The 13,428-nt window shown below is 40.5% G+C and overlaps 1 protein-coding gene across 3 annotated transcripts in view; it reads left to right on the plus strand.

The window, feature by feature from the left end:
* The window catches only part of LOC144668507 (serine/threonine-protein phosphatase 2B catalytic subunit beta isoform), a 47,989-nt gene extending 39,868 nt beyond the window's left edge, over nucleotides 1-8,121 (plus strand). For 2 of the 3 annotated variants that reach the window (XM_078530546.1, XM_078530548.1), the window contains 2 exons: nucleotides 4,195-4,224; nucleotides 6,517-8,121. In XM_078530546.1, coding sequence (XP_078386672.1) covers nucleotides 4,195-4,224; nucleotides 6,517-6,695 — 209 coding nt within the window. In that variant the 3' untranslated portion in view covers nucleotides 6,696-8,121. The remainder of the gene's footprint in view (nucleotides 1-4,194; nucleotides 4,225-6,516) is intronic. The other variant, XM_078530547.1, reaches the window with a different exon arrangement.
* The last annotated feature ends 5,307 nt before the right edge of the window (nucleotides 8,122-13,428 follow it).

Below are 13,428 nucleotides of genomic sequence, written 5' to 3' on the forward strand. Positions count from 1 at the left end.
TCAGATGCTATGGATCTCTCCTCAACTCCCCCCAGACGCTTACTACACTGTGAGCCAACCAGCCTCTCTGCACTCCGTCTTTCACACGTCAATCTCCACTTTCCAAGGATTCACTTTGGAATCTTCTCCCAAATGCCTCCCCCATCCCAAACACCTCCCCCAAGCATTCACTCCAGGGTTTTGAACTCTCCTGATGTTCCTCTCCCCGGGTCACCACATGCATTCAAGCTGTCTTCCACGCCCTCCCTCCCTCCCTTCCTCCCTCCCTCCCTCTCTCTTTCTCCCCCCCCCCGACTCAGCCATCAACGTACACCACTGCATCACATGCCCATAGCAAAGAGTTACAGACTTTCAGTTGTCCCTTTGAACCTTCTGGCTTCTCAAGCCTTTACCTCTTTAAGCTTGAAGCTTTAAACTTGAAGTTTGGAGCCTTTCGCTGCCCGTCACTCTTAACTTCACTTAACGGGACCTTTTCCCCAGCTTCCTGTCTTTCCTTTGACTAGAAGGCTTGCTTGGGACTTTCTCCTGTTCCACCCCCCTGAATTCTTGGGGTTTTCTTTAGCTTGGGACTTGCTCTCTGTCCTTTTTGCTCCAGTCTCTCTGGCAGCTACTTTCAACCAATTTTAGTTTGGGATTGGCTACCTGTCCCTTCTAGGTGGCTTCTGTTTGGTAGCTGTCATCAAAACTGCTGATTCTTTAGTTTTTCTGTGTGCGCCTGTGGGACGGACCAGTTTCTCTGGACCCCTGTTGCTAGGCCACAGCACTTTTTTTTTCTACTTTTGTGTTTGCCTAACTTAAGTCGTAAAACTCTCATTAGAAATGCAAGCACCTTTTAAAGTGAAACTACAACTCAATTTGATCCTTTTTAAGACATAGATTCAGAAATACAAATCAAACCTAAACATTTCCAGAGTCCCTTCATCTGATTGCTTTCCAACTGAAAAGTGCATACATTTAGGCACGGATTGAGGACATGATCCAATGTGATGCCTCTACAGATGAATAGTCTGCCAGCATTGAATTCCTAAGCTTGCACATAAAAAATGATTCAAAATGTTTTTATACAGATTAAAAATGTAGCAGCAATGATGTAGAGAATTGACAAATGTTTGAGAGAAACTATTTGGCCTGTGTTAAAATTCTGCATTCCCTCCCCTGATTCTTTATTCGACCTTTCACCTTGCAGATGTTTATACCCTGGAGTCTCAATAATTGGCATCATTGCCCAAAACAAAAAGCTAAAACTCATTCCTAACACTGACAAATATAACTACCTCTGTTTCCTAACAACCTCAAGCCTTCTAATTTATGTGGCTGGGCCCTAGTTCTACCTAGTCCTATCATATCTACTCTTACGGCAGCTGTAGCATTAATAATATACACCTGGATTAGATCCCTCTGTGTGTGCCCAGGGTGCTGAGTCGATGTAGCTTACTGTCCTCGGGCTAGGGCATTAAGCTCCAAAGATCTTTTACCTTTCTCCAGAGTCGTCATGTTATTCTTGGGCTGGGGACCAAAACTGAGCAAAATACTGTAAATAAGGTCCTTCCAACAAAATGGTTACACTTAATTCAGGAAATACTGTGCCACTCTTGCCTCTCAGTCAGAAGGTTGTGGGTTTAAGTCCCACTCCAGAAACTTGCAGACAGAATCTAGGCCAACGCTCCGAGTGCACACTGAAGGAATGTTGCGCTGTTGGAGGTGCTGTCTTTCAGATGAGACCTTAAACTGAGGTCTGCCCCCTCAAGTGAATGTCATAGATCCTATGGTACTATTTCAAAGAGAAGGGAAGTTAACCCTGTAGTCTTGCCCAATATTTATCCCTCATCACTAAAAACATTATCTAATCATGTATGTCATTGCTTTTTGTGGGACTTTGCTGTGCACTAATTGGTGACCGTATTTCCCTATATTACAACATTACAAATTACCTAATTGGCTGTAAAGCGCTCTGGGACGTCCTGGTTCATGAAAAGCACTATATAAATGCAAATCCTTTCCAGAGAGGCAGGTTAGAAACTAGTGATAATAGTAATGGGGATATGAGGCTATCCCCTGGGTAGAGGGTGTGTATTTTCATTCAACAGGCAAAAGATCTGGTTCCCAGAAGCTGAATAATGTTAGAGGGAGTTAACTGGTTCAGAAACTGGTGGTGAAAACCAAATTTGATTTCCTGTGCTGTTTCTATTGGCGTGTACATATACATTTTAAATTTATACTGTCAGACTGCTGCATTATGATGTACTTAATCACATAACTTCTACTTACTGATGCACGACAGATATTTGTACTATGTTTTTATAAGAAAACTGCAAATGGCTGAATAATTTAAAACCAAGTCCCCTTCGAAAGTTGCTGATACTGCTTGTGTTTGCTAATGCAAATTAGAACCCTTTTCCGGATGTTTGGACATTGCCCAGAATAGTACTAAGCTATACACATATGAAGATCCCAGATCAAATTTCTGTTCTGTGGGGAGTTAATTGATCGTGCCAGAGTGGCAATTGGTGTATATGTCCTCTAGAGGTTGGGGAAAAAAAAATATCCAAGGTTCCTTCATCTGATTGCTTTCTAACTGAAAAGTGCTTGCGTTTAGGCATCGATTGAAGACATGATCCAATGTGATGCCTCTGCAGATGAATAATCTGCCAGCATTGAATTTCTAAGCTTGCACATAGAATTGCTAATTTAGTGAGGTACTGGAAAGCTACCAGAGCCCAGTGAGAGAGCAGAGACTTGAAGAGGGTAGAAAACTCGAAGGCAAAATAATTGAACTTCCCTTAATTAGGCTCAAGGTAGAAGGAATACACAAAATAAGTTTGGGGCTTTTACTCCGAAATTAAAAGGGGCTTTTCAAGCCTACAAGCTTGGTGTGAGCTGACTAAATTATATTTGTTGGTTAGTAGGGTATTTACAGCAGAAGTCAATGTCCTGTATCATGCTGCTCACGACTTTCTTAACCACAGAGAATGCAGTTTGATATTCACACCCGATGAAACCTTTGATTAAATTGATTTGTTTCAGCACTGCCTATATATCTTGTTATTGAATCCCGATTCTAAATATAACTTCTTTGTTTGACTACTCCAGCTTTGAAGTGGGACAGGTGGACAGGGCTGAAAATGAGCCACAAAATCCGTAATCCTGGATACCTTTGAATTCTTGCTGCCCCTCCGTGTTTCAGTCTGAAGCAGTTGGATATGGTAGAGTAGAGGGAGCTTTACTCTGTCTTACAGGGATGCTTGGCACTGGATCCCTGAAATGGGTTGCGTTCCATTCCCCAGTACTAATGCCCCTCACATTAATGAACATAATAATTCAAAATGTTTTCATACAGGTTAAAAAATGTATCAACAATGATGTAGGGAGAATTGACAAATGTTTGCGATAAACTATTTGGCCTGTCTGTTAAAATCTTGCATTCCTCCCCCTTATTCTTTATTGGACCTTTCTCCTTGCAGACTTTTATATCCTGGAGTCACAACAATTGACGACATTGCCCAAAATCAACCCAACATAAATCGTCCCACAGACCTGTCCCAATTTTCTTTTTAAACCACAACTCTCAGTTCTGTTACTACTAACCCCTTAACACAATACGTACATATCGGAGTTAAGAGCAGGAGTAGGCCATTCGGCCCCTTGAGCCTGCTCCACCCTTCAGTGACAACATGGCTGATTTGATTGTGGCCTCAGTGCCACTTTCTGCCAACCCCCTGTACCCTTTGACTCCCTTGTCAGTCAAGAATTTCTTGAACACTGCCTTAAAAATATTCAGTGACCCCCACCTCTACTGCTCTCTGGGGAAGGAGTTCCACAGACTCACGATCCTCTCAGTATAAAATTATGTCTGAGCCGTTATCAATTTTTTTTTTCTCTTGAGGCCAAGATAAAAAAGCAAAACTAAACTGAGAGCTGAAATGATTCATTTCCATATTGTTTTGCATTAAAGTATCAGTATTAATTGTGGTTTGAATGAATGGTAAACTGTGCATTGTTTGTTGAAACTTCTCTTTCCTATATTGTGTATTAATGCCTTTGTGTATTAAAGCTGCGGTTCTGAATCTGGAGTTCATTACGGTTCTGACTGGGGATAATATGTTATGCTGCTGTTTGTTCCTTGCTATTTCTATGAAAAACTACGCTACTCATCTCTCTTATTCATTTTGCATGCAACTGCTCACTTCTGTACAGCCACAGTTGAGGCAATTGAGGCTGATGAAGGTACGCCCAGTATGTCAGCAATCAGATGTGGTGCGGAGTTTGGGGCGGGTTGGGGGGGGGGGGGGGGGGGCGGTGAGGAAGGGGAGAGGAGGGTGAAAATGATTGGATTTTGGGTGTATCTTAACTTGCACAAGCAGGAATTGAATTGGTTTATCATTCATTTTTATTGTGAATATAGAATATTTTTGAGGAATATTGTGTTTTTTTGCTTTGCAAAGGTCAGTTAGGCTTAGTCTCACTGTATTACCTTGTACAAGGTAATATTGTGGAAGTGAGTTGGTATCTGAATAATTTCATTAACAGTTTTGTCAATTTGTATACAGCATGTTTCATTAGTTTGATTTCTGCATGTTAGAGTGAAGTTTGAATGTCCAATGTTTGAAGTTACTGCATGTGAGTGCTGAAACATTTTGCACGCTTCTGTTTGATTCTTGAAGTCGGGTATGCCACCATCTTGATAGTAAGTGTGCTGAAGAGGGATTTCCCATTCCAGCATCTTTGTTTTTTCCTTCTGAACTAACCGGGATATTGCAGTTGGGCTTTCTCTGAGCTGTGCCTCAGAAATTCTTTGCACTGCTTGTTTCAAAAGTGGATGGTTTAAAAAGTGAGAATCCTGCTCCTCCCAATGGGCCCGTGAGCTGGTCCAGGGAGTGGCTGAGCTCGGTCACACTAGGGTGCAGTGTTGGGTGTTGCAGCATTTGTGGAGTCAACTTTGGAATGCTCAAATCAACATAAGAGGGGGAAAGATTGGGGCAATTTCAATCACAAAAGATGGTTAAATTTGTGCATTTTCTTAACTCCTTTTTGAATATGCGATTGACTAAATTATGATTTCTTCTGGAACAAACTGATGCATCAGAATTTGCCTGAAGAAATCAGGCAAACCAACTGAGAACTGTAAAACGCCAGTAGATATTTGGCCCAAATAAGCTGCCTGCAGATCTCACCAATGTGAGTTGTAGTGAAATAGGCCTTCAGCTTACTTACAATCTGTGAAACAAGGTTGCTCCTTGTCTTTATGTAGATTAGTATTTGGTTCACACCTCATCATCTGCCTGGTTGTGCAAGATTAATGGTGATAGACTTTAAACTGTAAATTTGATGGAAGCCCTACGTATTCGTGTTGATCTTTTCAACTGTCTTCAAGTAAGATAACTAGTGTTACACTCGATAGATGCTTATTTTCCCTCTGATAAACTACTTCATAATAGACATTTTAATTGTTAAGTGCAATGTTGTTTTACATTTTACATGGATGTTGGTATATTTATCAAATAGTTAAGTATCTTTCAAAAATTCTTAAATTTGCTTGTACCAAATTCTTATGTACCAGTCTAAGCTCTGTTAACACATCCTTAAGATAGCGATCATGCAACCACGGAGACAGCCACTTTATATGATTGCACTGTAACCCTTTAAAACTCTACCTTTTTTACAAAAACTGTCTCTTTTTGAGTAGCATTATTTGAAATCAAACTCACCAACATAGTCCTCTGTGTTTAAAGTCAGTTGCTTCCATTCCTTTGCTGCCCTACCAGCTCCGTTCTGGGCCAGATGATACAATAGGTCCCAGCTGGCCGTGCGTAGCAGAAGATGGCTGCGAGGCTCCCAGTGCATATTTGGGAATTTGATCCTAAAGATTGATTCTAACTTCTGATTGCAAATGCAAAAACCCGAACCAAACTAATTAAAAATGAACTAATTCACACTTTTTTTTATAAGGGAAGAAACTAAAGCCTTTCCAATGATTGCTGATGCCTGATTTCACTCACTGGGTGGGGGAGGGTGGTGGTGACGCAGGATAGAAGAATCCTTGGCTATAAAACACACTTGTAGCCATGACAGATGGAGAAAATGACAACTTTCAGATACTAGATGTACCTTTGCTTCTCTGGCAAACTTCTTATTAGATTATTCCACTGTTTTGGTGAACAATGCAGGGCAGGGGAACCTCACTTACCCCAATACGCTATGGGGAAATCCAGCCCTTGTATGCCCTTAGTTTTCTCTGATTGTTCTCAGGCAGCTTGCTTCAATAGGACTTGGGTGCTCTGTAGTTTTCTCCGTCTGGTGCTCAGTGCAGTTTTTCTCTCCAGTAACAGTGAAACAGCGTCTGCTGACAGACTATTATGTTGGTGAGCAAATGACAGAAATGTTTCACTTAATGATAATCAAAACATTCTTAAAACTGCCCAATACCTCTGGTTTTGAGCAGCCCGTCTGTCGTTTCTAAGAAATTTACCTTATTGTGCCATTTCCATCACTGACTCGTTTATTCTGCATTTCATTAAGCAATCCGAGGATTCTCACCACAGCACAAAATCTGCAGTTTTGAAGAAGCTAAGGGCCTGGACAGGATTAATGAGCGAATGCCTCCACGGAAAGATGCTCCCCAGCAAGATGGTATCAATTCAGTGAACACGACAAATACTAATGAGAACAATGGAACTGGCAACAGCAACATACAGTGACCGTCTCCCCTTCACACACTCACATTGCCTGAGATTTCCCTGAATCACAGCTTCTGAAATGGCTTCAGTTTCTTGGCCAAAACGATCTATCCATATGTTTTTGAATGGCTGAACAAATTTGGTGACCTTTAAATGATCAGATATGGTAAAGCCATCCTGCTTTTGAGAGAACAGCCTGTGGTAGATGAAGATTCATGTGCATGCAGCATATATTCAAGACTTCTGGGCCCTTGGAAAGACATTACTGTTTTCACTAAATCACATCTAGAATAGCATCTCACGCCCATCGACTTCAACACCTGTTAAGTTTACAAGCAGAATCCTCCTTGAATAGCTTTAGCCAATTCCAATCAGAATTTGAACAGAGACCCTAATTAATGCCGAAGAGCTGACTATTTATTGCTGAACATTGTTTCGTAATGTCTACTAAAGACAAGTTTTTAAATGGTAGAATGGTCTTAAAAAGTAATTGAGGCTGCAAAAAGATGTATTTTAAATTTAGAAAATGCCAAAATAAATCTATTGGATGGCAGGGCCTGGTAACATGCTGACCTCAGCTTTATTCCTTCTATTGGACGTTATTAATCTTGTGTTACAATTGCTGCATCGTAGTTTGTAGGAACGTTCTTGCTTCAAAAGAAACCAAAGCTATTTAACCCAGAAAGAAGACACTGACCCCATAGAACCCCAGCTGCTGTTAAATTGACATTTCTGGTCCCTTTTAAGTTTTAACATGTATTTTGAATTAATAGCCCACACACAATATTAATTGAAAGGTACTTTTAATTGAATTTTGTACATTATGGAAAGACATTTGATTCATATCAAGTCTGTAAAGCTTAGCTGTGTAATTTGTGTATGCATGTTATTTCATTTTGCAGATATTTAATATATAGACTTATAATGTACAGGACAGCATCCTAGGGTTACATAAATGTAATGGGTACCTTTTAGTGCATTGTGAGTATTCGACTGGCTTATGTTGCACCGACCCCCCCAGGGTGGAAAAGCTTCAGGCATTTTGACATGTTTCTGTTTACGCGATGCAAGCTATGGCCCAGTTTAAAAACAGGATTGTGATGGCAGTGTCAAATCAAGGTTGCATGTTAATTTTTTTATAAGATTGCTTTGTTCAAATACATCGTGTCAAAAAGGTAATGTTTCATTCGATTAATAATGACACTGATTGTCACAGTACTTGGCTGCATTATTTACGACCTGATTCATTTTTCAATCTCTCCCCCCCTGTCGAACTTAAAACATCCATCATCGGTGGGAGGGGGGGGGTAAAAAGTCATCTCCCCTTTTTGTTTGCCATGAGCACATGTACATAAGTCTGTCTCAGCTGGAAGCTGTATGCCTGCTCTGAAATATTTAAATATTTTCTAAGACAGTACACAATAAATGTTGTGTATGGGTCACTGCTTTTATTGGACGGTGTGGATTTATTCTTTCTCCTCTGCTGAAAATGGTGAAGTTCCTTCACTGTCACTGCTGAAAGTGTGGGTAATGTTCAGTCTCTCCAAGGTAAATGGGGCATTCAGTCAGCTCCTTGAGTCGATTTGATCAGAATTCATTAACTTGCAATACGAGTGCTAACTTTTCATTGAGTGTTAAATTTTTATGGATATATTCAATGTTTTTAAACATGATGCTTCCTTGCTCCGAGGTGACAAAGGTTATAAAAACTGTGATTTAAGGATAGATTTTCTCCACTGTTCTTCCTCTCCTGAAAGTTCTGCCTCTACTCCAGATTAGTAGCTTTACATTTGATGGTTTCATGTCTAATTATAATGGAGTTTAAGTTTAGCAACTTAAAATATTTTGACTTGCGTTTTGTGACCAACTTGTACACAAAAATTGAAATAGTTCCTTTCAGAACTCAATCTTCATTCTGCATCCTGTATGCTGTATGTGAAACTTTGGCCCACGTTGAGAATATCACTGTATGCCTTCAAAACATTGACATGAGGATGTCATGATCTTCCTTTCCCACAGCATTTAAGGTGTCAACCTTGTCCACTTGGTACCACTCTCGCCACTGAGTCAATTTCTGGTTCAAGTCCAATTCTAGAGCCTTCAGTGCATAATCTCGGCTAACATTCCTGTGCAGTACTGAGGGTGCTGCCTAATTGATGGAGCATTAAACCAAAGTCAGTGTCTGGCTACTCAAGTGGATGTAAAAGATCTGATGCGTTATTCTTAAGAGCAGGAAAACTCTCTGGCATCTTTGCAAATATTTATCCCTCAACCAACAATTAACCTAATTAAATATGGACATAGGTGAGGGTACCTCACAGCCATCTGTGATGAGCAGGAGAGTTTGAGTAATTAAATAACTCTTTAAAATTCTAATTACATTGATGAACACGCTGAAAGTATTGTAGCTGTCCTTTCTCAATTATCAGCCTCTATTTATAATTTGTTCTTATTTTATTATCGTGCTTGTCTGTTAATACCCACTATTTTCCATAAGCAGAATATGTTGAAATTGTGAATCTTTTGTTGAGCTACTTTTATTATCCATGTCTCACTGTCAAAAAGGATGGCTGGGGTGATGAGATGTGAGGAAAGGTTTGGCTCCATTTTCACATTGGATGTCAGTCTCCTCCTCCTCCCAATGTAGATGAGCAGGTTTTGCTGCTTTCAGTTGACAATGGAACATAATCCTGTCCTCCCTTTCTTCAGCCACACATCCTTTAGTGATGAAAGATTGGCGTGTCTGCCCACAGCATCTGCTTTCATCAGATCTATGATCAAAGCGATATTGTTCACAAACTAAACAAATTGAGCCATTTTACCTGTGACAGTTAGACTATCTTTTGGAAAATTGCCCAGATTTTCCAGGTTTACATCATAAACTACACCAATCTTGTTGATTTGCTTCCTCCATAACTTGTCAAATTTCTGATCAGCAATATACTGCCATGAATCATAATCACCAAAGTCAATGGTCAACACACTGACCCCTCTGCTAATGATGTGATTTCTTTGTCTTGAGTTATATCACTAATTTATATCTGACGACTGCAAACTAGTTGGATATCAGTCCTCGAGAAGGATTCGCCAGAATGTTACCAGGACTTAGAATGTTAAATTGAGGACAGGTTGCATAAACTTAACTTGTATTCCCTTGAGTTTAGGAGATTGGAGGGTTGTTAAAATAATAAAAGGATTCAATCGGGTAGAAATGCTCTTTCCTGTGTGAGGGAGCTCAGAACAAGGGGCACGATCTTAAAATTAGAACCTGGTCATTCAAGGGTAATGCCAGGAAAGGTTTTTTTTATGCAATCTGGAGCACTCACCCAAAATGTATTTGATGCTGGAACAGTTAGAGCTTTTAAGACAAAGATTTTTCTTGGGTAAGGGTATCAAGAGATATTACAATCCCTGTAGAGACCGATAACTTGTAAAAAGATACTTGAATTTCCAGTGATCGATTGAAAGGATCACACTGTAAGATTTAGGTTTTAAGACCTTCACTGTAATAAACCAAATGCAGCATTGGCTAAACACTAATTTTGTAGGCAGCTTACACTCTAAACTACAGAATTTAACCTTTAAAACGACTAAAAATCCTCCACCACAGTAGTACGTTATGCTGTGTCTTAAGTAGACATTTCATTCTCCTGAAATCAGTCCAAAATAATTATCTGATGCCAATGGTCTACTTTCCTTTTTTTTTCTCAGCCAAGTAACATCTAAACCCAGAACTGATTTTCACTGAGGGTTACACTGGAGATTCCTTCCCTCTAGCCCAAGCAAGGCAAATCTTCCAATCTCCTTTAAATCCTCACAAACTCAGTCTCTTCATAGGGTCAGCATTTTGTCTGCTTCAGGTGTAGGACCAGCTGCCTCTATCACCTGTTCTCTACCTCTTACAAGGCTGGAGACTGACGAACTGAGAGTTTCAGGGATATCTTTGTAACCCGATACTACAATGGCTTTGCATGGACTCTCCCCTTCCCAAAGCCCATCTCTGTCAATGTGAATCACGTGAGCTTGTATCCAGGTAGAAATGCTAATCAGATATCCTCTAGACCCCCAACTCAATTCTGTCTTTGAATTACACAGTTCAAAGTATAACCATTTATAAAACCTGACATTCCTAACACCTCCCTAAGAGACTTGGAGACTAATATGTCTACAAGTGTGAGAACTTTGCACCTTGCTCAGCAAGTCTCTTGTCTTGGGTTGCCTGGTCCAGATAGCAACCTTGCCACATGGACTTGCTATCAGGCAGAATTTGGAGCAGGTCACATGACCCTTTCATCACCCCAGTTTATTTGAAAATAAAGAGACTATAATCTCATAAACTTTGTAACAATATGGATCAGTGGGGTGGTGGGTGGGGTGGCACGTGTGATCAGTGAAGTTGTTACAGCTCAGCCACAATGTATTCGAATGGCATATCATGGCAATGACCTTCTGCTGTCCCTATGAGTTCAGCCAATTTGAGATCACAAGGAATTGGCTTTTCCAGGTTTATTAGAAGTTTGATTTCTGTAAAAGAAATGAAATATAAATGTGCCCATAAAATGTGTTAGCAACAGTGAATCCCAATTCCCATAATTGATCATATCTGATGGGAGGGCTGGATTCTTTAATCATCTTAAGTTTCATAAATCTTGGACATCTTTATTAAACTAATTTGCAAAGGTGAATAAGCAGGACCATTCACTGGTTGGGTCAGTATCAGGAAGGTTTGATTCCATCGTTGAGCAGAGGTCTTTTTAGCTATTAATCAGAATATTTTCATAGTTGACCCCAGTAATCAGATGCTTCTGTGACAGATGGAAATTCATAAATACTGCATGAGAAACAATTTATCAGTTGATTTAGACTGCACAAACTATGGGTTTAAAATATAGTTGTCAACAAATTGATTCACCCTGTGTTTTAAAGATGATTGACAAAATTGGTGTTCCAAGCTGGTCTCAGCATCATCCACATATTCCGAATACACGTCTGGAGCCTGAGTCTGATTATAGATGGGGGTTAGTTGCTGCGTATGCATTGATTACTGAGCTATGTTATTTATTATACACCAGCTGAATTCTGATCAAGGTGTAATTTGTTTGCTAAGTTGGGGTAGGATTGTGCTGTCGATGATGGTCATTACGGCTAAGTTCAGGTGAGACTCTTCACACGGACCCATCTGATTTCAGTTCTCTGTTTTACAGAGTGATGTTGAAACAATGTCATGCCGCTGCTGTGCCACTTCGGCTGTTCTATTTAGTAACAGTGGCCTGAATGCAGGGAACTTACGATTGCCATTGATAGTAATGAGGGCAGAACTTCGATTACCATCTGACCGTTCTTATCATAAACAAACAGTGCAGTGGTGCCAAAGCCCTAGGAAAATGTGGACTGGGGTAATTGTTTTTCATCCTTTGGGATGTGGGCAAGGACACCATTTGTTGCCCCATCCCTAATTGCCTTTGGACTGAGTGGCCTGCTAGGTCATTTCAGGGGGCAGTTAAGAGTTGCTGTGGATCTGGAGTCACATACAGGCCAGACCGGGTAAGGAAGGCAGATTTCCTTCCCTAAAGGGCATTAATGAACCAGATGGGTTTTTAATGACAATCGATGTTAGTTTCATTATAAAGACTAGCTTTTCAATTTCAGGTTTCTTTTAACTAATTGAATTTAAATTCCACCAGCTGCCATTGTGGGATTTGAACTCATCCCCAAAGCATTAACCTGGGCCTCTGGGTTACTAGCCCAGTGACATTACTATTATGCTTCTATCTATAAGTTCCTGTTTCGTGCTGTTCAAAATTCGATCTGACGTAGTTATGCTATTACAATGCGACAAGTCCCCCGAAAGTTGTGGACCAGTATCTCCTTTTAGCTCTGGTGTGATGCTCTGTCCTCCAAACCCTTTACTAAAATCTGGTATTCTGAAACATGAACCATTCCTTTGAGACTTTGACATTGATGTCAATCCATAGAAACCATTCTGCCAAAAAGTGGCAATTGAACTTGCACTTATATGCTGCCTGTTAAACTCAAAAGGCTTCACAGCCATTGACATTCTTGTGAAGCACAGTCACTATTATGTAGCCAAATGCAGTGATCAGTTTGTGCACAGCAAGTTCCCAGTAAATGGTGCTTAAATATTGTGCAGGACATTGAGAGAATTCCCTGCTACTTGAATTGTGTCATAAGACCCTTAATGTCCACCTGAGTAGGCAGGATTCTGCTGAAAAGTCACCAGCCTAAAACATTAACTGTTTCTCTCGCGCCACACTCACCTGCTGAATATTTCCAACATATTGTTTTTATTTCAGATTTCCAGCATCTGTGGTATTTTGCCTTTGTAAGTATGTAGGGGCTCAGTTTAACGACTCACCTGGGAGAAGGTACCCCTGACAGTGCAGCACTCTATGCTACACTAAGACTCAGCCTAGATTATTCGTATTATATCTATAGCGTGCTGTGCATTAGAACCAGTCTCACGTGAGTGCCTAGGGCTCTCACCAAACTGTTTGGTGGCACATATGTTTCTGACCTGGTTGCAAATACAGGCCTTGGAGACAGAAGGATTCCTGCTGCAATAAGGGTGTACGAGGGCACTGCTCTATTGTGGATCGAATACAGCACAGTTTGCATGTTGGGAAGATATATGGGGCTGTAACCTGCTGCACTGTCATAGTGAACTGGTTCCAAAGATTTGAACACTGAGCAAAATGCAATAATCGATTTATGATGACTTGTCAGTCTAAGCACA

Source organism: Cetorhinus maximus, chromosome 27 (genome assembly GCF_964194155.1).
Source record: "Cetorhinus maximus chromosome 27, sCetMax3.hap1.1, whole genome shotgun sequence".
In the NCBI taxonomy this organism is placed as follows: domain Eukaryota; kingdom Metazoa; phylum Chordata; class Chondrichthyes; order Lamniformes; family Cetorhinidae; genus Cetorhinus; species Cetorhinus maximus.